This window comes from Palaemon carinicauda, chromosome 20 (genome assembly GCF_036898095.1).
Source record: "Palaemon carinicauda isolate YSFRI2023 chromosome 20, ASM3689809v2, whole genome shotgun sequence".
In the NCBI taxonomy this organism is placed as follows: domain Eukaryota; kingdom Metazoa; phylum Arthropoda; class Malacostraca; order Decapoda; family Palaemonidae; genus Palaemon; species Palaemon carinicauda.
In genome coordinates, this window is record NC_090744.1 from 22,712,450 (window position 1) to 22,738,466 (window position 26,017).

The 26,017-nt window shown below is 45.7% G+C and overlaps 1 protein-coding gene and 1 long non-coding RNA gene across 2 annotated transcripts in view; one reads left to right on the forward strand and one right to left on the reverse strand.

Annotated features, from left to right (window-relative positions):
- Positions 1-26,017, forward strand: part of LOC137659464 (uncharacterized) — a 97,130-nt gene that overhangs the window by 37,643 nt on the left and 33,470 nt on the right. The gene's annotated exons all lie outside the window — the stretch shown is intronic.
- The window catches only part of PIG-A (phosphatidylinositol glycan anchor biosynthesis class A), a 57,560-nt gene continuing 31,777 nt past the window's right edge, over positions 235-26,017 (reverse strand). Inside the window, exons 9-11 of the mRNA XM_068394914.1 lie at positions 10,673-10,859; positions 1,305-1,404; positions 235-845 (exon numbers count right to left, since the gene is read on the reverse strand). Of these exons, the coding sequence (XP_068251015.1) occupies positions 711-845; positions 1,305-1,404; positions 10,673-10,859 (422 nt within the window). The 3' untranslated portion in view covers positions 235-710. The remainder of the gene's footprint in view (positions 846-1,304; positions 1,405-10,672; positions 10,860-26,017) is intronic.

A 26,017-nucleotide genomic window follows, 5' to 3' on the forward strand; every position in this document is an offset into this window, starting at 1 on the left:
CTGCTTTTGCTTGCCCAGTTGAAGTCCTCAGGCTTGTAGGCATTTTGTTTTTCCAATTTTCCAACTAGAGTTGCAGTTCTGGCAATTTATAATTTAAGATAATAATAATAGTTACTCTTTAAAAGGATCATGTCTACGGGCTCCCTCAAGATCAGATCACTCTGCGTTTATTCTTTTCTGCCCTTCATGCTCTCGTTAAATGAGGGTATCCCGTCATGTCGCGTGCTTAGGGTAGGAACAATACATCGCTGCTGCTTATAAATTTTGATTGTAACGTTATCTAACACATTATACTGTACAGAAGGTACCCACCTTACAAACATTCAGAGATACACACACAAATCCAAGTGAAAATAACAGATACGATAAAGAAATACTGTAATGAAACAATATTATATCATTTAATACGAGAAGCAAAACAACAATTGTAATAACCTGATATCTATTTTGAATGAAACCCAACTATTTCTTGACCTTATAGCTGGAAAACATAGGCATGGAATTCAGGTTAGGCCTACCCTAATCCAAAAATTTAACAAGACTCGACTTACAGAGAGCTTCTTGGAATCTATTAACTTTGTAAGTTGAGGGACATTCTGTACTGCTTCTGTGAAGGAATGCTAAAATTTTAGTGAAGTTCGGAAAAATAGATTAGCAGTTTGATTATATATTAACATGTACAAACAATAGACTATATTCCTTAAAGATGGTTATATTCTTAGTCTTCTCCTTGCCTGCGGTGCAACAAAATTTGAACTTGGATTTATGTCGTCACAAGGTCGTCTTTCTTCTTCAAATGACCACTTCGAACATCCTGTGGGGTAGTCTGGTGCTATATCCATCTCCTGTGAAGTTCAATGTAGTTATTATTATCATTATTACTAGCTAAGCCACAAACCTAGTTGGAAAAGCAAGATGCTATAAGCCCAAGGGCTCCAACAGGGAAAAATAGCCCAATGCGGAGATGAAGTAAGGAAATAAATTTACTATATGAGAAATAATGAACAATTAAAAGGAAATATTTTAAAAACATTATATATATATATATATATATATATATATATATATATATATATATATATATATATATATATATATATATATATATATATATATATATATATATATATATATATAACTCTCCTATATCACAATGGGCAGCAGTTGGAATGCATTAAACATAACAACAACTGCCACTGTAACATGTTATTTAGTGTACATACTTAGAAATTGTTATGTGGAGAAGAGTGGGTTGAAAATATAAACATTCTCATTTATAAAAGACAACATACAGTATAACATACCTCGGCTGGCCAAATTTTGTTGCAAATCTTCAACAGTAAAAACTGTATTGTGACCAAAAACATCATAAACCATCCAGCCACTAGACCACACTTTTTGTACCTGCATGAGACAAAAGTATCTAACATTACTTACAGAATCTTTAGATTTTTTTCATCATAAATAAAATTAAAACTAAAAAGACCTATATAGAATTTACAACCCTGACTGGATACCGCCAGATTGGGGTTCGAGTCCCGCTCAGACTCGATGTTTCCTTTGGTCGCTGTAACCTCACCATCCTTGTGAGCTAAGGATGGGGGGTTTGTGGGAGCCTATAGGTCTCTCTGCTGAGTCATCAGCAGCCATTTCATGGCCCTCCTTGGTCCTAGCTTGGGTGGAGAGGGGGCTTGGGCGCTGATCATATGTACTGTATATATGGGCAGTCTCTAGGGCATTGTCCTACTTGATAGTGCAATATCACTATCCCTTGCCTCTGCCATTCATGAGCGGCCTTTAGACCCTTTAAAATTTGGAAATCTGGAGCGATAAAATCTACTCAGTTACGGTAATCATAACTGTCACTGAAGAATCTTTTTAACATGTGACTAAATTGATCCCAAAACATCCAAGGAACTCCCCTAAAACCAATATGATGGGAGTTTGTAAGGAATTAAGAATTTTTTTGTATGACCTTTGATAAAGAAAAAATTATATATGAAAATACAACAAGAATTATTTGCATATCCTCAATGCACAAAGGATGCCTGAAAACTTTAAATCAATCAATCAATCAATCAATGCACAAAAAAAGGTGTCATTCCAGCACGACTGAGCTAGAACCTATAACCCTTCATGTAAATAAATGGCGAAATAAAATGTTTTTACACATGCACAGTCGGCCAAAAATGTTTCCTACGTTAAATGTTCTCTCGAGTGGGTATCACTTGTATTGGGACACTGTACATTGCAGATGGTAGTTCTTGTTCTTTGAATTATCCCCTCAGTTCTAGGTACAGTATATTACTTTCTGTCTATTATGTTTCATCTCTCTCAATTCATAAATTTATTCAACTCAAAAAAAAAATTCTTGCAACTGAAGTGTGCTAGGTAAACCAAAACAAATCTTTAAAACTTCCTCCAAAAATTAAGTTTCTTTAAAATAATCAGTTAAGCTAATGAGGCAAAAAATGGCCATCTAAAAGTATTTCCAAGAACTGGAAAACTCAGCAAAAGATACGCAGAATAAATTCATGGGAACACTGAAGAAAATCCAAGTAAAAACTCCATATAAAGAAAAATCTATCAATAAAAAATTGAAACATTTGTTGCTAAAACACTAAAGGATTCTTAATTCTTTGAAAATGGCAGCTGTTAGCTGTTACTTTCATTAATAATGTGATCATACATTTACAATAGGTTTTGTTTAGGTGTAACTCGTCAGTCGATTGCTATACATCATTTATTCATTACATTTTAAAAGGCTACTTTAATGTTTGTAATGCTAATGAGTTAAAAGACATAGCTACAATTACTGCTGTCCATATTTGCACAGATAAATGTCACCAACCAAAAATTTACAAGCAGAAGACAAACACTTGAAATTTACAAGCAATATCAAAGAAACTCGTATAAAAATTTGAACTATTGCCTTGATTACAAACAAACATGACAAATTTGAAGATAATTTGTATTTTTCCTAACCATACAAACCTTAGCTATTTACATTGGGGGTTTACCTTTTAGCGCAGCTGAAATGACGAGCCAATAGTTTTAACGAGGGTTAATTACCCCCGCGCTAGTTAGCGGGGGGTAGGGGAAGGGTAGCTTGCTACCCCTCCCCCCCCACACACACACACCGGTGACTTGCTTCACTTCACTTAGAGGTAGGACTTGACTTGGCTGTCAGGGATGGCGGGCACATATGTGTAAATAGCTAAGGTTTGTATGGTTAGGAAAAATACAAATTATCTTCGAATTTGTCATTTGTTTCGTAACCGAAATACAAACCACGCTATTTACATTGGGTGACTTACCCCTTAGGAAGGGTGGAAAGTCCCCAGCCTTACTGACTTCGGCTTGCCCGGGGGCTCAATCCCTCAGTGAGCAGCACTAGAGAAAAGGAGCCCCTGTACCTCACAAGTTCCTAGCATCGCTAGGAACGAGTGGCCTACATAAACAGTGTGTGGAGGAGAGTGTGACTCGTCCTATGAAGTTGACCTTGAGACCTTTAGATAGGAATCTAGGATAGGACGTTCCCAATACCACCTCGTTAGGGTATGGGGGATGCAACAGTATTAAGCTTATTACTAGGAGCACAAAGAAGCATGGGTTACCTGCAGAGGTTGAGGTCAGCTATGCGAGGACCAGGATGCTGCTTCCCCAAGAGAGGGGAGAATGAAGAAAGAAGTAAGGGTTAGACATACTCTTTCATTCACGCAGACTAAGACCGGGTAACAACGCCCTCAACCTACTGCTACTTGTCCAAAAAGGAGCCTGAGGTTAGACCAGCTGTTGTGCAGCCACCACAGGGCCGATAGAAAACGTATCGAGGCTCCTGTGGGTCACGTCTTGCAGGTAGTGGGCTGTGAAGGTCGTCTGACGCTTCCAGACCCCAGCTTGGAGTACCTGCGTCACAGAGAAGTTTCTCTTGAAGGCCAGGGATGTAGCAACACCCCTGACATCGTGTGCCCGAGGGCGACGTGACGGAGGAGGGTCTGGATTCAAGGCATGGTGAATAACCCCTCGAATCCAAGCTGAGATGGTGTTCCTGGTGACCCTCCTCTTAGTCCTGCCTGTGCTCACAAACAAAGCTCGCACTTGAGGACGGACTGCAGCCGTTCTCTTCATGTAGTGCCTCAGACACCTCACTGGACATAGTAGCAGCTGGTCTGGGTCGCTTGTTACAGAACGGAGACTTGCGATCCTGAAAGAGTCGAAGCGAGGATCCGGCACTCCAGGATTCTGAGTCTTGGCAACAAACTCAGGGACGAACCTGAACGTTACCTCCCCCCATCCCCTTGAATGGGCGATGTCGTACGAGAGACCATGAAGTTCACTAACCCGTTTGGCCGAAGCCAAAGCGAGTAGGAAAGCCGTCTTCCAAGACAGGTGGCGATCGGAGGCCTGGCGTAATGGTTCGAAGGGAGGTCTCTTAAGAGACCTGAGGACTCGAACCACGTTCCAAGGAGGAGGTCTCACTTCCGACTGGGGGCAGGTAAGCTCATAGCTACGTATGAGTAAAGAGAGTTCTAGCGATGAAGAAATATCCACGCCCCTCAGCCTGAAGGCCAAGCTTAAGGCTGAGCGATAGCCTTTCACTGCCGAGACCGAAAGGCGCATTTCTTCCCGCAGATAAACGAGGAAGTCCGCTATTGCTGAAATAGTGGCATCGAGTGGAGAGATACCCCTCCCACGACACCAACCACAAAAGACTCTCCACTTTGCTTGGTAGACTCCCTCAGAGGACCTTCGCAGGTGCCGAGACATTCTCTCCGCAACCTGTTGCGAAAAGCCTCTCTCCGCGAAGAGACGCTGGATAGTCTCCAGGCGTTTAGCCGAAGCGAGGCCACGGCCTTGTGAGGGACGCCGGAGTGGGGTTGTCTGAGAAGCTCGTGTCGTGGAGGAAGTTCCCTCGGGAGCTCCGTCGGGAGCTGCAGAAGGTCCGGGAACCATTCCGCGTAATGCCATAGCGGAGCTACCAGAGTCATCGAACAGTTGACCGATAGTCTGGTCCTGTTGAGCATCCTTCTCATCAGACAGAACGGTGGGAAGGCGTACACGTCGATGTTGTCCCACCGTTGCTGAAAAGCATCTTGCCAGAGTGTCTTGGGGTCCGGGACTGGGGAGCAGTACAGGGGCAGCTTGAAGTTCAACGCTGTCGCGAACAAGTCCACAGTCGGGGAACCCCACAAAGTCAGGACTTTGTTGGCTATCTGAGGATCCAAAGACCACTCGGTACTCACCATCTGCGAGGCCCTGCTCAGACTGTCGGCGAGCACATTCCTCTTGCCAGGAATGAAGCGAGCTGATAGTGTTATCGAGTGGATTTCGGTCCACCTCAGAATCTCTACTGCAAGATGGGATAGCTGCTGCGAAAAAGTGCCTCCATGCTTGTTGATATAAGCCACTACCGTGGTGTTGTCGCTCATCACCACCACGGAGTGACCCGCCAGGTACTGTTGGAACTGCTGAAGAGCCAGAAAGACGGCCTTCAATTCTAGCAGGTTGATGTGTAGGCACTTTTCTGATTCTGACCAAAGGCCTGAGGCCCTCTGGTTCAGAACGTGCGCCCCCCATCCTTCTTTTGACGCGTCCGAAAACAGAGTCAATTCCGGGGGGAGGACGAGAAGACTCACTCCCTTCCGCAGGTTCTCGTCAACCAGCCACCACCGCAAGTCCGTCTGTTCCAAAGACCCCATTGGGATCAGAATGTCCAGAGAATCGGATCCTTGATTCCACCGGGACTTGAGCCGCCACTGTAGGGATCTCATCCTGAGGCGGCTGTTTGGAACCAGACGAGCCAGGGAGGATAGGTGACCTAAGAGACGCAACCACGACTGGGCGGGGAGCTCTTCTCGCCTGAGGAAGGGTTCCGCCACCCTCCTCAGCCTTGCTAACCGGTCGTCTGATGGAAAGGCTTTGTGGAGATTGGTATCTATTAGCATGCCTAGATAAACCAGTCATTGGGACGGCTGCAGAGAGGACTTCTCGAGGTTTACCACGATCCCTAGATCCTGGCAAAGATCCAGAAGCCTGTCTCGGTGCCGAAGAAGGGTCGACTCTGAGTCTGCTAGGATCAGCCAATCGTCCAGATAACGAAGGAGACGAATGCCGTTCCTGTGCGCCCAAAATGAAATCAGGGTGAACACTGGTGAACACCTGAGGAGCTGTGGAGAGACCGAAACACAGCACCTTGAACTGGTAGATCTTGTCGTCTAGGCAGAATCTCAGGTACTTCCTGGAAGACGGATGGATTGGGATCTGGAAGTATGCGTCCTTTAGATCCAGTGTGCACATGAAGTCTTGTGGTCTCACCGCAAGTCTGACCGTGTCTGCTGTCTCCATGCTGAACCGGGTTTGCTTGACAAACCCGTTCAGAGCTGAGAGGTCGATGACAAGTCTCCAGCCTCCAGACGCCTTCTTTACAAGAAAGAGTCGACTGAAGAAGCCTGGGGAGCCGTCGATGACCTCCTGGAGAGCACCCTTCTCGAGCATGGTCTCGACTTTGGCCCGAAGGGCCACCCTTTGCCGACCCAGTGGCATAGGAGCTCAACGACACTGGATTCGCTGTCAGGGGAGGTTGAGATGTTGTAAACGGGACGCGATAGCCTTGGCCGATCACTGAGACCGTCCAAGCATCGGCCCTGTGTTGCTGCCACCTGCGGACGCAACTCTGAAGGCATCCCCCCCCACAGGTGGACACGCAGGGGGACTGCCACCCCTAGGGCTTGCGGCCGCGGCTGCCACCCCTAGGAATCTTGCCTCCCCTGGAGGACTTACCGCCCCTCTTGACCTTGGCTGGAAAGGGCTGGGGCTTAGACACCACCTTCTTAACTGCCGGTGCCTGCTTCGAAGCCTTACGAGGCTGCTGCTGCTGTTGCGGCGGAGCTGGAGGCTTATAGGGCCAAGCTGTAAGGGCCCTATGGAGGAGGGAGTCCGTGCTGGATTTCCTCCACCTCTCAGCCGTTCGCTCCATGTCCTGAGGCTCAAACAGGTTCTCCCCCAGAAGGGAAGCATGTCTGAGCCTACACACATCCACGGCGGGGACCTTCGGATGGAATCTCTCGGTCACAGCATCGCGCCGCTTCAACACCGAGTTGGCCCACAGGGTGGTAACCTGGTGCGCCAAAAACTCGATGGAGCGGGTGCCCGAGAGTAAGAAGGTCTCCAGGGCCTTCCTATTGGTCTCCTTGGACAAGTCCTCGGAGCACAATAGGATGCCCAGAGTTCCTAGCCAAAAGTCCAGCCACGAAGTGGCCTGCATAGCTCACTTAGCGACCTTTTCATGGCTAAGGATCTCTGCCGCCGAGAACGACACCTGCCGGGCAGAGAGCTTCTCAAGGGGAACTCCCTTCGCCAGCTCCTCCACGGAGTGATGGAGAGGAAGAGCGAGGCTGGACTCACCCAAGATCTCAAAATACCTCCTCTGCTGGAGACGAGGAGGAGGGATGAGCTTGTTCCCGGCAGAGGAACGACTGGAGGAGGCAAGAATCGCGAGCTGAGCGTTGGCCCTAGCTCTGGCACTCTTCAGACCCCGAGACCAGGGCAGAGCCGCACTGGACTTAGGGGCCTTCCGAATGTCAAACACTTCATCTAAGATGGTATCCTTGCCTTCAGGGGGGCGATCACGGGGTCCATAAGCCCGTTAAGTTGCGTTATCAGGCTCAGGACCTGCCAGAAGGCATGTTCGGATTCCTGCTGATCTCCTCCTTGCGGGCTGGCAGCTAAGTCTCCTGTCCCCGGAATCTCTTCCTGGGGTGAAGCGTGGACGTTCCCCCGGGGAGCCGCGGGTTCCTGGCGAATCCTCGAAGATGATTTCGGGACGGTCTTGGAGTCCTTGGATTCCCTCCTGGGAGGGATACAGGATCCCAACAAAGAGGTTCGAGGAGCCCCTTCCTCACGAGACGACTCTCCTCCATGAAGCAAAGTCTCCCCCCTTGGTGCCGAGGGGAAGACTACCGCTTCACTGGACTCACCTGAGGACGGAAAAGCCTCGTCCACGGGAGAAGGAGAAAACACTCGAGCAGGAGAAGGGGGCTTCGCGACAGACCTCTTGGGAACCAACTTCGCCCTGGGGGAAGTCACCACAAAGTCCACTCCTCTCTTTCTCTTCAGCGTAGGAGAGGCAGCCGTTGGTTTGTTGCCCTGATCGGCGAGTGCTGGTTTCATTACCCTCACTAACGCCCGCATCAGAGGGCCAAACCAAGTCTGTTGCTCCACGGACACAGAGTCCGAAATCCTCGCTGGAGGGAAAGGGATCGGGCGATCCTTTGGAGTGGACACCACAGTACCTGCCTGAAAAGAAAGGGGGGAAGAATGATGCACTAACCTCTCCGCAGTGTCTTCCCTGTCCTGCACTACAGTCCTGCGTTTGGATGGAGGCGATCCCAAGCGCTGTCTAGAAACACGCGTTCCTGCTGCTACCACTGGCTGCGAAATTCGCTGGGAACGATGGTCGCGCGAGGGCGAACAGTCACGCGGGCGCGCAGGCGAGCGATCGCGCAGGCGAGCGATCGCGCAGGCGAGCGGTCGCGCGGGCGCGCGGGCGAGCGGGCGAGTGGGCGCGAGGGTGTGCAGGTGAACGAGCGCGTGGCCGAGTCGGCGAACGAATGCGTTGGCGCGATGGCGAGAAAACGCGTTGCCGCGTGGGCAAGGAAGGTCGCTAGCGACGTAGATCAGCAGGCGATCGGTGGTGAGCTGGCGAACGCTGACGCGCAGGTGAGCGATGGCGCGTTGTCGCATGGTGACGCGTTGGCGAGCGATAGCGCGCAGGACGCGCAGGTGAATGATCGTGCGATGGCGAGCTAGCAGATGGCGAACCATGTCCTTCCAGAACCTCTGGTCGACGACGCAGGATGATCAGAGACAACAGGGGAGCGCTGGTGAGCAAGCGGGCGATGATCCTCAAAAGAGCGCGGACGAACGGGAGAGCGCTGACGAGCAGGAGAGCGCCTGTGCGCTAACACTGCAGAAGGGCGAGCAGGAGAATGCTGGCGCGCTAAGCGCTCTTCAGGAACCACAGGATGTAGGATGTCTTCAGGAGAGCGCTGACGAGGAGGGCGAACATCAGGAGAGCGCCGGCAAACAGGTGAGCGCTGACGAGCAGGAGAGCATTGACGAGCAGGAGAGCGCTGACGAGCAGGAGAGTGCTGACGCGCAGGAGAGTGCTGACGCGCAGGAGAGTGCTGACGAGCAGGAGAGGGCCTGTGCGCTAACACTGCACGTGAAAGGGAAGAATCCTTTTGGCCCGAAGGGACCGTTGCCCGTCGGGTGGTGACGAGTTCCCCAGAAGGTGAAGTTCTAGCAGGAGTAGGAGAACGGTCTGCAGAGAGGTCCAAAGGAGCAGGAGCTGTAGGCTGAGAACGACGAGGAGAGTCCCCTTCGAAGGAAGAAGATCCAAAAAGGCGCCTCTTAACCCCCTTATAAGGGGAAGGGAGGCCCTTGTGACGCAGCGGACGGTGAGCCTTACGGCGAAGGCGGCCACGGGGAAGATCATCAGGACCATCAGTCCTCCGAAGGGGAGTCTCAGTCAAGGCACTTCCCTTAGAGGGAAGCTGAACAGCAGAAGAGCCCGTAGGACTCACTTCCCCCTTCGAAGGATGTACGGAAGGGGGAGGAGAGCCGTGAGCACCATCATCCTCAAGTGCACCTGCAGAGGATTGCCCCGCCCCGTCGGAGGCCTCTGCCACCACGACATCGACGATAGACAGAGGGTCTACCTCTGCTACCGCCGGCGACTGCTTAACGGCGGCCCCCAACGAGACAAGGTCAATCAAGGCGACCCTGAAGGGCAAGCCCTTAAGCCCCAGGGAAGCCCAAATCTGTAAGAGATCATCATTAGACAAGGAGTTATCAATGGCCTCCCCCGGAGGAGGAGGGGGAACTGCCCCCGCTATGGGAGGCGACGCCCTCTCCCCCCACCCAAGGTCGGGAAACAGAACTAGGGCATGTGCTACCACTCGGCCGACTCTCCTTAGGAGCCGGACGAGGGGGAGCTTCGGAGGAGGTTTGGGCGGCGAAAGAAGAGTCCCGAGAACCTTCCTCCTTCAAGGCAACCCCGGAAAGAGAACGGTCTCTCTTGGACTTCTTCTTATGCCGGCGGCCAAACCTCTCCCACTGGGAGGCAGACCACTCCCTACACTCACTACACATGTTTTCCTGGTCACATCGTCGGCCCCGACACTGAGGGCAAAGGGTGTGAGGATCCGTATCCAAGGCCGACATAAAGGTCCCACAAGGGCGGCCGGCAACACCAGGGCACGTACGCATAGCAAAGATAATATAAGGTAGTCAACTTTAAACACACACACAAGCTGTAGTAAAGAAAAAGCAGAAAAAAGATTAAAGGCTGTCAACGAGGACGATGGACAGACACGTCTGTTCATCGCCGAGCCAAAAGTGAAGTGAAGCAAGTCACCAGTGTGTGGGGGGGAGGGGTAGCAAGCTACCCTTCCCCTACCCCTCCCCTAACTAGCGCGGGGGTAATTAACCCTCGTTAAAACTATTGGCTCGTCATTTCAGCTGCGCTAAAAGGTAAACCCCCAATGTAAATAGCGTGGTTTGTATTTCGGTTACGGAACAAATCTTAAATAAATCAAGGCAAAAATTATTTCCCTTTACAAGGGAAAGTAGGATTATTTATATTATCAAGATTTTACATTAATCTTACCGAGGGATTCTTTGTACTAATTCAGCGCTGAACTTCTCTTGATGAACCCTGTTGTAAACAATTTCTGTCCTGCGAGCAACATCTGGCCAAGTATATATATTTTTCATCTCCCAATGCATAACCCACGGATCCATTCGTCTTCCACTTATTTCTTTTTCAATGGCGAATTCCAAGGTCTTGGTTAAACCTAGGTTATGAAAACACATTGGCCATGAAAGTTTTTGGTTATAATTGTTGTCACGAATACTAATATAGTATCATATAATAGTCATAACCAAATTACCAAGAAAGAAAATTTATAAGTATTATTACAGAAGTGATAATAGAATACTGTAAATGATTTGAAAGAATTTACTCTTTTCATTGATTATATATGAAAAAATGGGTGTTCTGAATGTATAAATTGTAATTGCATCTCCAAGATCTATAAAAATTTTATATAAACCTTAATAAAAAGGTAAATATCCTACCATTTATAAAGTACAGTATGCAAAAAAATACCAATGTAAGCAAAAAAAAATTTAACTGGGCCTAGGACAAGCTGTCATTTCTTGCAAAACACAAATGTAATACTGTATTTCATTCAAAAGGGCAATCTTACTCCCTCTGTTGTTGTAAGCTCAGGAGTTTGCAAGTGCTCGCACATACAAAAAGAGAGAGAGAAAAGGGATAAAGTTAAAGAGAAAGAGAAACAGACAGAGAGAGAAAGCTAAGCTGTAAAGCAAAAAGAACCAAAGCCACAAGTTCTGCTGAAAAGCACCAATGTTTATAAAGACAGTATTATGTCTTAAGACTAATGTATCGTATAAAAAACCTTTCCCTGGGTACATCGAATCCCATCTGTATCATATTGCTAGAAATAATCTTCATCAAATAATTTTTACCTTATGGAGCTCAATGAAAATATAAAGCTAAACTAAAAGTAAAACTCAGTGGGACTTAAGACTCAATGCCTTATCTAACCAAAGCCCCAAGCCCCCAAGCGTGCCTTGCGTAGCGCACCGTAGCTGGTACCAAAATATCTAAATATTGAGGACATTTGCAGCATCTATTAGCCCCAACTACATTGTTTTCTGTTATTTTATTTTCATCTTTTTCCTTTATTTTCTTTCCACCTAGATGTTAAATTTCATTCACTTCCTCTGTATTCTAAACCCCCTTTTAAGATTTTTAATCCTTACGTACCAAAATGCGACTCGTGGTCTTGTTAAACGATTTATTGCGATAAATGACAAAACAAAAATTTTAAAAATCAAGCAGGAATATGATTCCAAAATTGTGCTGTACAGAGTGGGAGAAATGGTCATCAAATTAAGAACAATCTAAGGAGTGTTGATTTTCTCGAGAATTCATGCGGCAAGCGGTGGTCAACATACATATGCATAATTCCGAATCCATTGGACTAATTAGACCACGGGTCCCAATACATTTTAGACCATCGGCCCCTTCATGGAGCCCGTGATCTCTCATCGATTTCCTGGTTTCTGAATAAAAGGATAAATGAATAAAAAAGTAGACTAATAAATAAATTATATAAATAATTACTTCGTATTTAAGGGAAAAAATTCCTTTACCCATTCTTGATATTATTTTCCATTTTACCTCTTGTTATCCAATTTCCTCTCCTTTTACAGGACACTTTTCCTAATAATAACAATGTAATACTGATAATATTGATAAAAATAAACTTCGGAAATGTTATCGATGATAATGATCATATTATGAACAAATTAGCTTACCTCTTTATTCAATTGGTTGACAGCAAGAACGGGAAGGATGTGTTTAATTCAGAAATAAGGGCATTGGCATTTGAGTTGGAAATTGTCACCACTCTACTTGTATATATATTTATGATTGTTTTTTTTTAAAACTGCAGTACCAAGATATATTCTACTTTTTTGGGCTCAAGCCATGTCGTCCTGATGGAAGGTTCCTAATAGTAGCTTTCAAGGGATATATGAACTACAGTGATATTCCGAGAGAATTTACCTTTAGGTCTCCAGAATTCTAACTCCTGGCGCAAATATCCTTAAAATTCTCTTAAGGATATCGCATAAATTAGGGGACGTATATCTTGATACGACACATAGCGATCTTCACCCCGAATAGCGTTTTTGCCTCGAGGGGGAAGAGTGGCAATTTTGGAAGGGGAGCCATTATCAAGGTTACCCTATTTCCCATACTACTATTGAGTATCAAGATGGCGGTCTTTCCTAATTTTGTAGCGAATGCGCACGGTGGTGTTCCCTGTTGATCTAACCTTTTCGATCGATTCTGCGAGGATTATTATGCAATCTCCAGCTTCTTTCGCCTCTGGAAAGTTGAGTATTGATTCTTTACAATGTATATAATTTTAGCTCGTTTCACAGTGAAATTAGAGTAATTTATTATGCTTAGGAGCTAGGCCTGTTACCGGAGGTGCCATGGGCACTGTCGTTCGTTAGGCATGTGTTATTTAGTTAGTAGAACGACTTTCCCGGTTGAAATAGCATTAATAAATTATGAAAGCTATTTAGGCATAATTATACTTGTAAAGATATTTATGGTATGCATAATTTTCCTCTTCCTTTTGTCGATCGTATACGTTAGAGTTTCGGTGATTTAGGTAACCAAGATCTCGTCTTGCCTAGATTACCTAACCTAGGCGATGTAGTATACTTTCAGACATTTCCCCGTTTACCCTTGTGTATCGTTTTATCGATTCTAAGGGAGATAGTATATCTCCTAGAATTATATAAATCGATACTTGTCTCCTTGGAGAGTCATGGGTAATCCCTCTTTCCATCTGAGTGCCGCCACAAGCAGCAACCCTTTCTGGTCTTGCCATAGAGTAGTTACTCCGGGTTGACTAGGCTAGGGTTTTTCGGTCTCCCACCTTGCCGGCGAGTGTCCAGCTTTGGTTTTCGATAGAATCTCAGAGTATTCAGTCTTTTGCCGGCGGCAGACCGGCAGGGTGAGTAGTCACTCCCCTGCTGGCTTATAGCTGCCAGCATAGGAGGCTAAGCCTCCCTAAACCGCACCTGGGGTGGTATGTTGCTGCCACCTTCTCCCTGCAGTTTAGAAGACTAGTCCTATGCTGGCAGACCCTGGGCTGAAGAATAGATATTCTTCTACAGCCTAGGATAGCGCCGGCACTGAAACGATGTTTCTCTTTTGTTGAGAGGAGGCGGCAAACCTGCCGACACCTCCTAACACTATTTTGGCAGACCCTAGGTTGAAGAATAGACATTCTTCTGCCGCCTAGGACGGCGCCGATACTGAAACAGAGTTTTTCCCTTGTGTAATTGGGGCGGCAACATTGCCGCCGCCTTTTACACTTGATATAGGACCCTTTTCCCTGCCTCTCTCTGTCCTTTTACTATGGCCATCGTCCTGCAATCTCACTGCTTGCCGGCGGTTTGCGGGGCCAGCCAGGCTCCTACACAGCAGCTGTTTGATGGCTGCCGGCGGCCATAACGGCTGCCGGCGGCCATAACGGCTGCCGGCGGCCATAACGGCTGCCGGGGGGAGAGACCCTTCTGTCACCAAGGTTCTTCAGTCCTCCCTTGGACTGCCGGCCACAAGTCCTGTTGCCGGGGTACTAACCCGGCCGGCAGCATGCTGGCCGGGCCGGCGCCGACAGGTACTGACTCAGCAGGCGGCATGCCGACTGTACCAGTGCTGCCGGGTACTAGCCTGCCGGCCATATGCCGGCAACGGTACTTGTTGTTGGATGGAAGCCTGAATGATGTATTCTCCCCTTCCATTTGAACCTTCTTTCTGGGGAAAGGCAGTAAATTATACATTTACATCCTTATTTAGTGTAAACATACACAGTAATAAGGCAGTCCTTCACTCCATGCTTTCTCTCTCTCTTTCAGCTAGTATGCCGGCCGGACTGTGCCGTCAGGGACTAGCTATGCCGACTATATGCCGGCTGAATTACAGTATATGATTATACAGTAGTCAGTATATTTGCAGTATAGTATATACTGCAGATAGAAAACTATTATATATATTATACTAGTAGTTATTTTCCAACATATCTTGGGTATCCTTGCCCAGGCGTTTGCTGAGACCAATCCTATATTGAAAGAATAGAATTTCTTCAATACTATGATTAGAAATCAGTTAACATTTTACCCTACAATATTAAATGATTTAGAAGGGCCAGTGGTAGTACACTTTCTATCCTTAAAGGTTAGAACCCTTGTCTTTGAGCTTCTCTGATCAGGAAACTCTATGGTTTTAATATTGGAAGGGAAGGTCACAGCAATTGGCTGGGTAGGATACACAAATATGTCTTTTCTAATTTCTAGTCCAGTCGGCAACATGCCGGCTGGACCGTGCCGCCAGGTGCTAGCCATGCCGGCAGCACACCGGCTGAACTACAGTATATGTTTATACAGTAGCCAGTATTTTGCAATATAGTATATACTGCAAACAGAAAACTATAGTATTATCATACAGTAGTTAATTTCTAACATATCTTGGGTACCCTTGTGCAGGCTTCTGCTGAGACCAAACCTATATTGAAATAATAGAATTCCTTCAATACTCTGATTGGAAATCAGTTTTTACTTACCCCACAGTATTAAATAATTAGAAGGGTCAGTGGCAGTGTACACTTTTTCTATCCCTAGGGGTTAGAACCCTTTTTCTTTCGAGTTGCCTTGATAAAGAAAACTCTTTATATTTAATAATGGGGGGAGGTTACAGCAATTGCTTGCAAGGGATACACAAGTATGTATCTCTCACTATTCCTCTCTAGCTTACTATCCTAAGCTATAATAATTAAAAGATGACTAATTACATATTGCTTATCAGGTGAGATAAACAATTGTATACTCATTCTGCTTTCCTTTCTTTACAGGAGGAACCCCAGATGAAATGTGATGCAGTCTTCTGTAATCTTAAGAGTAAGTACTTTTACGGTCATAAAACATGCAGGTCTCATGCCCCCTGCAATATTATTACCGAATCCCTGTAATATTGGGACCCCCAAGTCTGCAATATCTGCCGGACCTTAGTGACCGCAGGTTTTGATGATCCCAAGTCAATGGAGTCTAGGGATGCGGCACGTAAGAATCTACGTAAATAGGTAAGAGGGTTCCAAAAGATCTCTCCGGGATCATACCTACCTAACGATAGGATGCATAGCTTACTGTTCCCGAAAGTAAGTAGTGAAATAGTGGTGCCCCAGGCACGATTCACACCTCCCGGCGTCCAGATTGCCATCGAGATGGAGGGCAGGAAGGCACCCCTGGAAGAAGATGACGATGTCGTGTCGGAATTGTTTCCATTTGTGCCGGCCCTGGAGCCGTTAACCTCGACGTCTTCACCTTCTACCCCTCTATTAGACAAAATGGGCCAGTTACTGGCCCATCTTGCAGGTCTAATGGAAAACTTTCGCAAACAAGGCAAAACAAAGGAAGCGAAACTCAAGAGAGAGCTCCATGAAGCTCAACTCATCGCCTCCCGAGGGTCATTCAAGCGACCCAGAGACCAAGACCTCCCGACATGCTCCAAAACCAATCCCTGGAGGTACGCAGAGCTTATGCCGATTTTAGACGGCAAACTCTACATCTCAGAGAAGATGGGAGCTGTTCCTTTAGACAAAATCCAGTTTTGGCCAAGCTTTAACGCTTTCCCTGATTGCTTCATTCGACTGAAGCACGAACCAACGTCAGAAAAAGAAACGGAACCAAAGGAAGTCATGGTTCTCGACCACGATAAGGCACAGGCTATCTTGTCAAGTAGCCTGAGAAAGGTGGGTTACTCAGTGTCGAAAGTGTTCGCCCTGAGTAAGAGACACCCTACCTTTCTTGCTCCTGCTTCAATAGCATTCTCCTTTACGTGGAAGGCATTTAAATTTGTTGCCAAGGCAGTGGAGGCAGGCAAACCATGCCCTGCACTTGAGGAGGGCAGGCCTCTGTCACTAGCCTTGCTCATGCAGAAGTATTGGAAGGAAGTCCACTTAACCTTTTCAGTAGGGAAACTGGACGCGGTCATCGCTGGACGACAGTTTAGTGAGAATCCCCCTAAACTTTCTGAGTTTCTCTTGTGCAAGGAACAAGAGACAAAGGAAAGACTTGCAGCCTCCTTATCCCTACAAAATTGCATAGAGATGTGTTCAGCCGATCGAAGTACCCCAGACATGCTCATGGTCTTGGCCAAAATGCATATGGTCACCTTAGTAAAATACCTATATGCTTTTATGAAGGCTAGGAGAGCCTGTAGGGAGTTCATGTTCGCTGCTGCAACAGTGAAACATGAACCTAGGAAGCTGATATCTTCCAACATCTGGGGTAAAGACCTCTTTCCAAACAAGGTAGTCAAAGAGTTAATCGAGAAAGCCACCACGGAGAATAGGAACCTTCTCCAGAAGTGGGGCATCTCTTCAAAGAGGAAGTCTTCCCCGGATGTGGGTCCCCAACCTAAAAGGAAGACGAAAAAGTCTAGACTTTTTTCTCGGTCTGTTCAACAACATCTCACAGTTTCTATGACCGCGGTGACCCAGGCAGGCGGTCGAGGAGGTAAACCTTCTGATCAGTCGAAGCAAAGAGACACTTCTGGTAGGAGGGAGGCTCCAATAGGATCGTTGGACCTTTGAACCTTGGGCCCAAGGCCTAATCAAGATTGGACTAGGATGGAAACTATACATGACTCCACCATCATTTCCTCAACTCTTCCAACACTCCAATCCCGTATTAGAAGAGTATACCCTATAGCTCTAGAGCATACAGGTTATAAGGAAAGCAAAGTCCATCGAATTCCAGGGAAGGCTGTTTTGTGTTCCCAAGAAGGACTCAAGAAAACTCAGAGTCATTCTGGACTTGTCGCCACTCAAGTTCAAAAGAAACAGCAAGTTCAGGATGTTAATCCTTCTACACATAAGGACCCTATTATACAAAGGGGCATTCACAGTCTTGATAGACCTGACAGGTGCCTATTGGCAGCTTCTAGTCGGTCGCCCCCTCTCCTCCTACCTAGGATTCAAGTTACAGAGGATAAAGTATATCCTAAGAGCCATACTCTTCGGACTAAACACAGTCCCAAGTATCTTCACGAAATTGGCGGACGCAGTCGTGCAATAACCATGCCTAGATACTGTTCAGGTAACAAAGTACCTGGACGAATGGCTGGTGCGGGCAGCACCCGAAGCAGCTGGTCTGCAAGCATCCAAAGAAGTAACCCAGTTCCTGGAACATCGGGGATGCAAAATCAACTTCAAGAAGTCTCGACTCTCTCCAGCTCAAAGGTTTCAATGGCTGGAGAACCATTGGAACCTGAGGTCACACTGTCTCTCCTTTCCCTTAGGGATAAAGAAGGAGATCGCAGGGTCGGTCAAGAAACTACTGAAATCCGTCAGAATTTCAAGACGCTAACAGAAAAGAGTACTGAACTCTCTCCAGTTCGCAGTAGTGACAGACCCAGTGCTAAGAGCACAGCTGAAAGATGCGTCAGGAGTCTGGAGAAGATACACATCAAACGCTCGAAGAGATCTAAAATGACCGATATCGGTCTTACCTTGATCGCTTCTCAACCCATGGTCGAAGGCCAAAAGCCCAATGAGGACCGTGCCCTTGCAACTACCTCGACTATCGAAGATCATCCGCATGGATGCCTCGACGGAAGAATGGGGAGTTCACTCCCATCAGAGGAAAGCCCAAGGGACTTGGTCATCTCTACGCAAGGCCCTTCTCATCTACTTTTTGGAAGCCATAGCAGTCCTGTTGATGTTGGGGAAACTCTCTCCACGCAGATCAGGCCTCCTCAGGCTGATCTGGGACAGCGAAGTGATAGTGAGATGTCTGAACTGACAAGGCTCGAGATGGTCCCATATAATCTAGGTAATGTTAGCCATCCCTTACCTGAAGAGATGGCACCTATCAGCAGTTCACGTACAAATGATGCGCAATGTGACAGCGGATGCCCTACTCAGGCTCAAGCCGATAGTCAGAATGGTCCACAGAGCCATTCTCTTCCAGATTGGAACAAGTCCCGGAACTGCAGATCAACCTCTTCGTGACGAGCTTCATCAAGAAACTACCTCGATATGTAGCCCCATACGAGGACCCTCTAGAGAAGATAACGGACGCCATGTCTCTAGTGTGGAACGGATGGACCCGGAAATTCCTGTTCCTTCCATCCAATCTCCTGCTGAAGGTCCTCAACACGCTGACATCCTTCCAAGGAAAGGCAGCTCTAGTGGCTCCCAAATAGTCCAAGAGCCACATAGGTAGTAGGTTGGCCAGGGCACCAGCCGCCCGTTGAGATACTACCACTAGAGAGGTATTGGATCCTTTGACTGGCCAGACAGTAATGCATTGGATCCCTCTCTCTGGTCACGGCTTATTTTTTCTTTGCCTACACTTACACAGAATAGTTTGGCCTATTCTTTACATATTCTCGTCTTTCCTCATACATCTGACAACAATGAGATACTTAACACATCTTCACCCAAGGGGTTAATTACTGTACTGCAATTTGTTCAGTGTACTTTCCTCTTGGTAAGGGTAGAAGAGACTCTTTAGCTGTGGTAAGCAGCTCTTCTAGGAGAAGGACACTCCAAAATTAAACCACTGTTCTCTAGTCTTGGGTAGTGCCATAGCCTCTGTACCATGGTCTTCCACTGTCTTGGGTTGGAGTTCTCTTGCTTGAGGGTACACTCAGGCACACTATTCTATCTTATTTTTTTTTCTTCCTCTTGTTTTTTTGAAATGGTGTGTTGGGCAGGCTTAATAGAAGGGCCATGGATGCCTGGTGGTTTATCAAGAGGTTGTCTTTTCCTTTTTCTGATTATTTTTCTTCTCAAAACCATCCTTACTGTCCTCCCTTCAGTTGAAGTGGCTATCCTGGAGGGTATTTAGCCTTGCATGGTGTATCGGCTCCTCCATGTTGACCAGTTTTTCCGACTTTTTACTATAGTCTATGGGTATCATCAATCACTTTGTTTATAATTCTGTACGTATTGTTTTTGTTATAATTCTTGTTAATCTAGTTTTTAAGTATGCTGTCTCTTTTTTATTTCTATTAATTCTTATGCTGTCTGGAGACATTGAGCGAAATCCGGGACCAGTACGTCCTAGATTTCGTCAATGTCGTCTTCTGTATTGCAATATTCGTGGTCTTCATGCAAATATCCAAGACCTTACAGTTGCGTCCAGACAGTATGATATTCTTTTGTGCTCAGAAACTTTGGTTTCTAATATGAGGCACTCATCTGAGCTCCTTATAACTGGTTTTAAGAAGCCAATAATGTTGAAACGTGATGCCATCCCTAGGGCCAGGGGAATGGCGGTGTATATTAGGACCGAGTACCCTGCTTCTCATAAGTCCTGCTATCAATGTGGATGTCATGAGATTCAGGTAATAAAAGTTTGTGGCAGGCATAACAACTTTTATTTATGTTCGATCTACCGGAATCCAGACATAGATGATTCTATCTTCGATTGTCTTCTTACCATTATGGCTAAGATACAAGAAGATGATAGAAAGGCTTCTTTTGTCTTTGTTGGTGATTTTAATGCTCACCATAGGGAGTGGTTAAGTTCTATCTCTCCTACCGATCGCCATGGCTTAAGAGCTTTAGACTTTGCCTCTGAATCAGGCTGTGAGCAAATCATAAATGAAGCTACTCACAGGTCTGGTAATTGCTTGGACCTCGTATACACTGACTCCCCTGGCGTTATAACTAGTAAGGTTGGTTCTCCAGTCGGGACATCTGATCATGCCTTGATTTCATTATTAGTGAAGACTGAGCAGCCTGTCCCTGATATATCATATTCTTGTAAAATTTATATGAAATCCCAAGCAGACTGGAATGGGATTTTACATGATCTTTTGTGCTTGAATTGGTCACAATTATATAATAGTGTAGATCCTGTTGTCCCTTTGAATGAGAATCTAGTCAACATAATTGATAGGCGTATCCCTTCTCGTGTGCTAAGGTATCGAGTGAAGGACAAACCGTGGTTCAATGATGATTGTAGACGTGCTTATTTGGAGAAACAGGAGGCCTATCATCTTTGGAAGGGGAACAGATCAGATTTGACCTGGAACAACTATACTCAGCTTCGAGCTTTTGCTCAGAGAGTTTATGCCTCAACTGAAAAGGAGTACAATTTAACCATAAAAGAAACCCTTTCTGGTACAACTCAGGAACATAAATGGTGGTCTACCCTTAAATCTGCACTCTTTGGTGTAGATGCAACAGTTCCTCCTTTACTTAAACCAGATGGCTCAGTCACTCACTGTCCAAAGGAAAAGGCAACCCTTTTGGCTGATGTTTTTGACAGTAAACAGAGTAATGAAAAACTTGAACTTCCTCATTCCTGTTTTCCCGAGGCTAAACTAACTAGTTTAGCTTTTCGATCTCGTGAGATTAAAGCTCTGTTGATGGACCTTGATGCTTATGGAAGTGTAGACCCAAATGGTATTTTTCCTTTGTTTTTTATAAAGACAGCAGATTTCTTAGCTCCAAAGTTATCTGTTATTTTGCGCAAGTTAGCAAGAAGAGGAGCTTTTAGCACTAGTTGGAGAATTGGTAATGTTACTCCTCTATGTGAATGTGTTTGTGGTAGCTCAAGTCCCACTGATTACCGCCCAATTTCCATAACTCCCATATTATCTAAAGTTTTTGAACGTCTTCTGGCAAAACGTCTTAATAGGTTTGCTGAAGGTAATCATCTACTCCCTAGTTTGCAATTTGGTTTTCGTAAAGGCCTTGGAGCATGTGATGCCCTTCTTACAATCTCCAATGCTGTACAGAAATCCCTTGATTGTGGTCGGGAAGTTCGTATGATTGGCCTTGATTTTAGTGCTGCCTTTGACCGTGTTAATCATGAGGCCCTGGTTTTCAAACTCAAACAGTTGGGAGTGGGTGGGTTGTTTCTTAGCATTATTATTGATTTTTTAAGTAATAGATCTCAAAGAGTTGTTGTTGATGGGCACCATAGTGATTATAGGAATGTGATATCCGGTGTTCCACAGGGTAGTGTTCTTGGCCCATTACTTTTCATACTATATACACATGACATGTGGTTTGGCCTAGAAAACAAGCTTGTTGCATATGCAGATGATGCTACTCTCTTTGCATCAATTCCATCCCCTGAATGTAGATCTAGGGTTGGTGAATCCCTTAATAGAGATTTAGCTAGAATTAGTGCATGGTGCAAATTATGGGGTATGAAGTTGAATCCTAACAAAACTCAAAGTATGATTGTAAGTAGGTCAAGGACGGTGGTTCCTCAACATCCGGATCTCAGTATTGATAATGTTTCTTTAAATATGTATGACTCTTTCAAAATTTTAGGTGTGATTCTCGACAGTAAATTTACTTTTGAGAAACATATAAGGTCTCTGTCTTCTTCAATTGCACAAAAAATAGGCTTATTGAGAAAGTCTTTCAAGATTTTCGGTGATCAATCTATTCTGAAGAAGTGTTTTAATTCTTTCATTCTACCTTGTTTTGAGTATTGTTCTCCTGTTTGGTCTTCAGCTGCTGATTCTCATCTTAATTTGTTGGACAGAAACTTACGGTCTATTAAATTTCTTATTCCTGATCTAGATATTAATCTCTGGCACCGTCGTTCAATTAGTTCATTATGCATGTTGCATAAGATTTTTCATAACTCTGACCATCCTTTACATTCAGATTTCCCTGGACAATTCTATCCTGTTCGTAATACTAGGCAGGCAGTTAATTCTAATAGCCAGGCCTTCTCCATCACGAGACTCAATACTACGCAGTACTCAAGAAGTTTTATTCCAGCTGTTACCAAGTTGTGGAATGATCTTCCTAATCGGGTGGTTGAATCAGTAGAACTTCAAAAGTTCAAAGTTGGAGCAAATGCTTTTTTGTTGACCAGGCGGACATGAGTCTTTTTATAGTTTATTTATGACATATTTGTTTTTGATGCTGTTAATAGTTTATATATGACATGTCTGTTTTGACGTTGTTACTGTTTTTAGAATGATTTATTGTTAATTTGTTCTCTTCATTTATTTATTTCCTTATTTCCTTTCCTCACTGGGCTATTTTTCCCTGTTGGAGCCCCTGGGCTTATAGCATCTTGCTTTTCCAACTAGGGTTGTAGCTTGGATAGTAATAATAATAATAATAATAATAACTGGTTCCCTCTAGTGAGGGAACTGAGGCTGAGGCTGGCCCTTGTACTGAACCTAGCACTATCTCAGAGGCTTCAGAAGTTAATTGTCTTCGATTCATCACAGAGAACCCAAAACCTTCATTTCATGATTTTCTCGCCCTAGCGGTTAAGAAAAGATTTGGGATCTCCGAAGGCAATATAGACTTCCTAGAAGAATACAAGTCTAAGTCAACTAGAAGACAATATGAGTCGTCTTGGAAAAAGTGGGTTGCTTTTGTTAAAGCAAAAGGACCGAAAGAAATTTCAATAAACTTCTGTCTGTCCTTCTTTATCCACCTTCATAATCAAGATCTGGCAGCTAACACGATAACTACGTGTAAATAAGCCTTGACTAGACCTCTTCTATATGCCTTTCAAGTGGATTTGACGAATGAAATCTTTAATAAGATCCTGAAGGCATGCGCTAGGCTTAAGCCTGCAGCTCCTCCGAAGCCCATCTCATGGTCTTTGGACAAGGTCCTACATTATGCCTCATCTGTGAACATGTTATTTTCATTAGTAAAATAAATTTTTGAATATACTTACCCGATAATCATGTAGCTGTCAACTCCGTTGCCCGACAGAATTCTACGGAAGGGATACGCCAGCGATCGCTATACAAGAGGGGGGTGTACTCACAAGCGCCACCTGTGGCCAGGTACTGCAGTACTTCTTGTTGACACCACCTCAATTTTTCCTCGGTCCACTGGTTCTATGGGGAGGAAGGGTGGGTCAATTAAATCATGATTATCGGGTAAGTATATTCAAAAATTTATTTTACTAATGAAAATAACATTTTTCAATATTAATCTTACCCGATAATCATGTAGCTGATTCACACCCAGGGAGGTGGGTGAAAACCAGTGTACATGTATATCAAGAAGCTAAGTATCCCGTATTTCATATTATCAGTTATTCAAAATAACAATGAAATTATAAGTACCTGGTAAGGAAGTCGACTTGAGCCATTACTCTGCCTTAAATAAGTTCGTCTTCCTTACTGAGCGCAGCGTTAACTTGAGCCATTACTCTGCCTTAAATAAGTTCGTCTTCCTTACTGAGCGCAGCGTTCCTCTTAGGAGGCTGAACAACTCTAAGGTGCTGAAGTATCAAGGGCTGCAACCCATACTAAAGGACCTCATCACAACCTTTAACCTCGGCGCTTCTCAAGAAAGAATTGACCACCCGCCAAATCAACAAGGATGTGGAAGGCTTCTTAGCCGACCGTACAACCCATAAAAAGTATTCAAGAGAAAGGTTAAAAGGTTATGGGATTATGGGAATGTAGTGGCTGAGCCCCCGCCTACTACTGCATTCGTTGCTACGAATGGTCCCAGGGTGTAGCAGTACTCGTAAAGAGACTGGACATCTTTGAGATAGAATGATGCGAACACTGACTTGCTTCTCCAATAGGTTGCATCCATAACACTCTGCAGAGAACGGTTCTGTTTGAAGGCCACTGAAGTAGCCACAGCTCTCACTTCATGTGTCCTTACCTTCAGCAAAGCAAGGTCTTCTTCCTTCAGATGAGAATGTGCTTCCCTAATCAGAAGCCTGAATAGTAAGAAACTGAGTTCTTAGACCTTGGAAAAGAAGGCTTCTTGATAGCACACCATAAGGCTTCTGATTGTCCTCGTAAAGGTTAAGACCTTTTTAGATAGTACCTAAGAGCTCTAACTGGGCAAAGTACTCTCTCCAGTTCATTCCCCACCAAGTTGGACAGGCTTGGGATCTCGAACGACTTAGGCCAAGGACGTGAAGGAAGCTCGTTTAGCAAAAACCGAGCTGCAAGGAACATGTAGCCGTTTCAGATGTGAAAACTATGATCCTGCTGAAGGCGTGGATCTCACTTACTCTTTTAGCTGTTGTCAAGCACACGAGGAAAAGAGTTTTTAATGTGAGGTCCTAAAAAGAGGCTGATTGGAGAGGTTCAAATCTTGATGACATAAGGAACCTTAGGACCACGTCTAGATTCCAGCCTGGAGTGGACAACCGACGTTCCTTTGAGGTCTCAAAAGACCTAGGGAGGTCCTGTAGATCTTTGTTGGTGGAAAGATCCAAGCCTCTGTGGCGGAAAACCGCTGCCAACATACTTCTGTAACCCTTGATCGTAGGAGCTGAAAGGGATCTTACTTTCCTTAGATGTAACAGGAAGTCAGCAATCTGGGTTACAGTGGTACTGGTTGAGGAAACTGCATTGGTCTTGTACCAGCTTCGGAAGACTTCCCCTTGAGACTGATAGACTCTGAGAGTGGATGTTCTCCTTGCTCTGGCAATCGCTCTGGCTGCCTCCTTCGAAAAGCCCCTAGCTCTTGAGAGTCTTTCGAAAGTCTGAAGGCAGTCAGACGAAGAGCGTGGAGGTTTGGGTGTACCTTCTTTACGTGAGGTTGACGTAGAAGGTTCACTCCTAGAGGAAGAGTCCTGGGAATGTCGACCAGCCATTGCAGTACCTCTATGAACCATTCTCTCGCGGGCCAGAGCGGAGCCAACCAACGTCAGCCGTGTCCCTTTGCGAGAGGAGAACTTCTGAAGTACCCTGTTGACAATCTTGAACGGCGGGAATGCATACAGGTCGAGATGGGACCAATCCAGCAGAAAAGCATCCACGTGAACTGCTGCTGGGTCTGGAACCGGAGAACAATACAACAGGAGTCTCTAGGTTATCGAGGTAGCGAACAGATCTATGGTTGGCTGACCCCACAGGGCCCAAAGTCTGCTGCAAACATTCTTGTGAAGGGTCCACTCTGTGGGGATGACCTGACCCTTCCGGCTGAGGCGATCTGCCATGACATTCATACCGCCCTGAATGAACCTCGTTACCAGCGTGAGCTTTCGATCTTTTGACCAGATGAGGAGGTCCCTTGCGATCTAGAACAACTTCCACGAAAGAGTCCCTCCCTGCTTGGAGATGTAAGCCAGGGCTGTGGTGTTGTCAGAGTCCACCTCCACCACCTTGTTAAGCTGGAGGGACTTGAAGTTTATCAAGGCCAGAAGAACCGCCAACAACTCCTTGCAATTGATGTGAAGTGTCCTTTGCTCCTGATTCCATGTTCCCGAGCATTCCTGTCCGTCCAAAGTCGCACCCCAGCCCGTGTCTGGTGCGTCCGAGAGGAGACGGCGGTTGGGTTTCTGAACAGCCAAAGGTAGACTTCCTTGAGAAGAAAGCTGTTCTTACACCACGCGAGAGAAGACCTCCTCTCTTCGGAAACAGGAA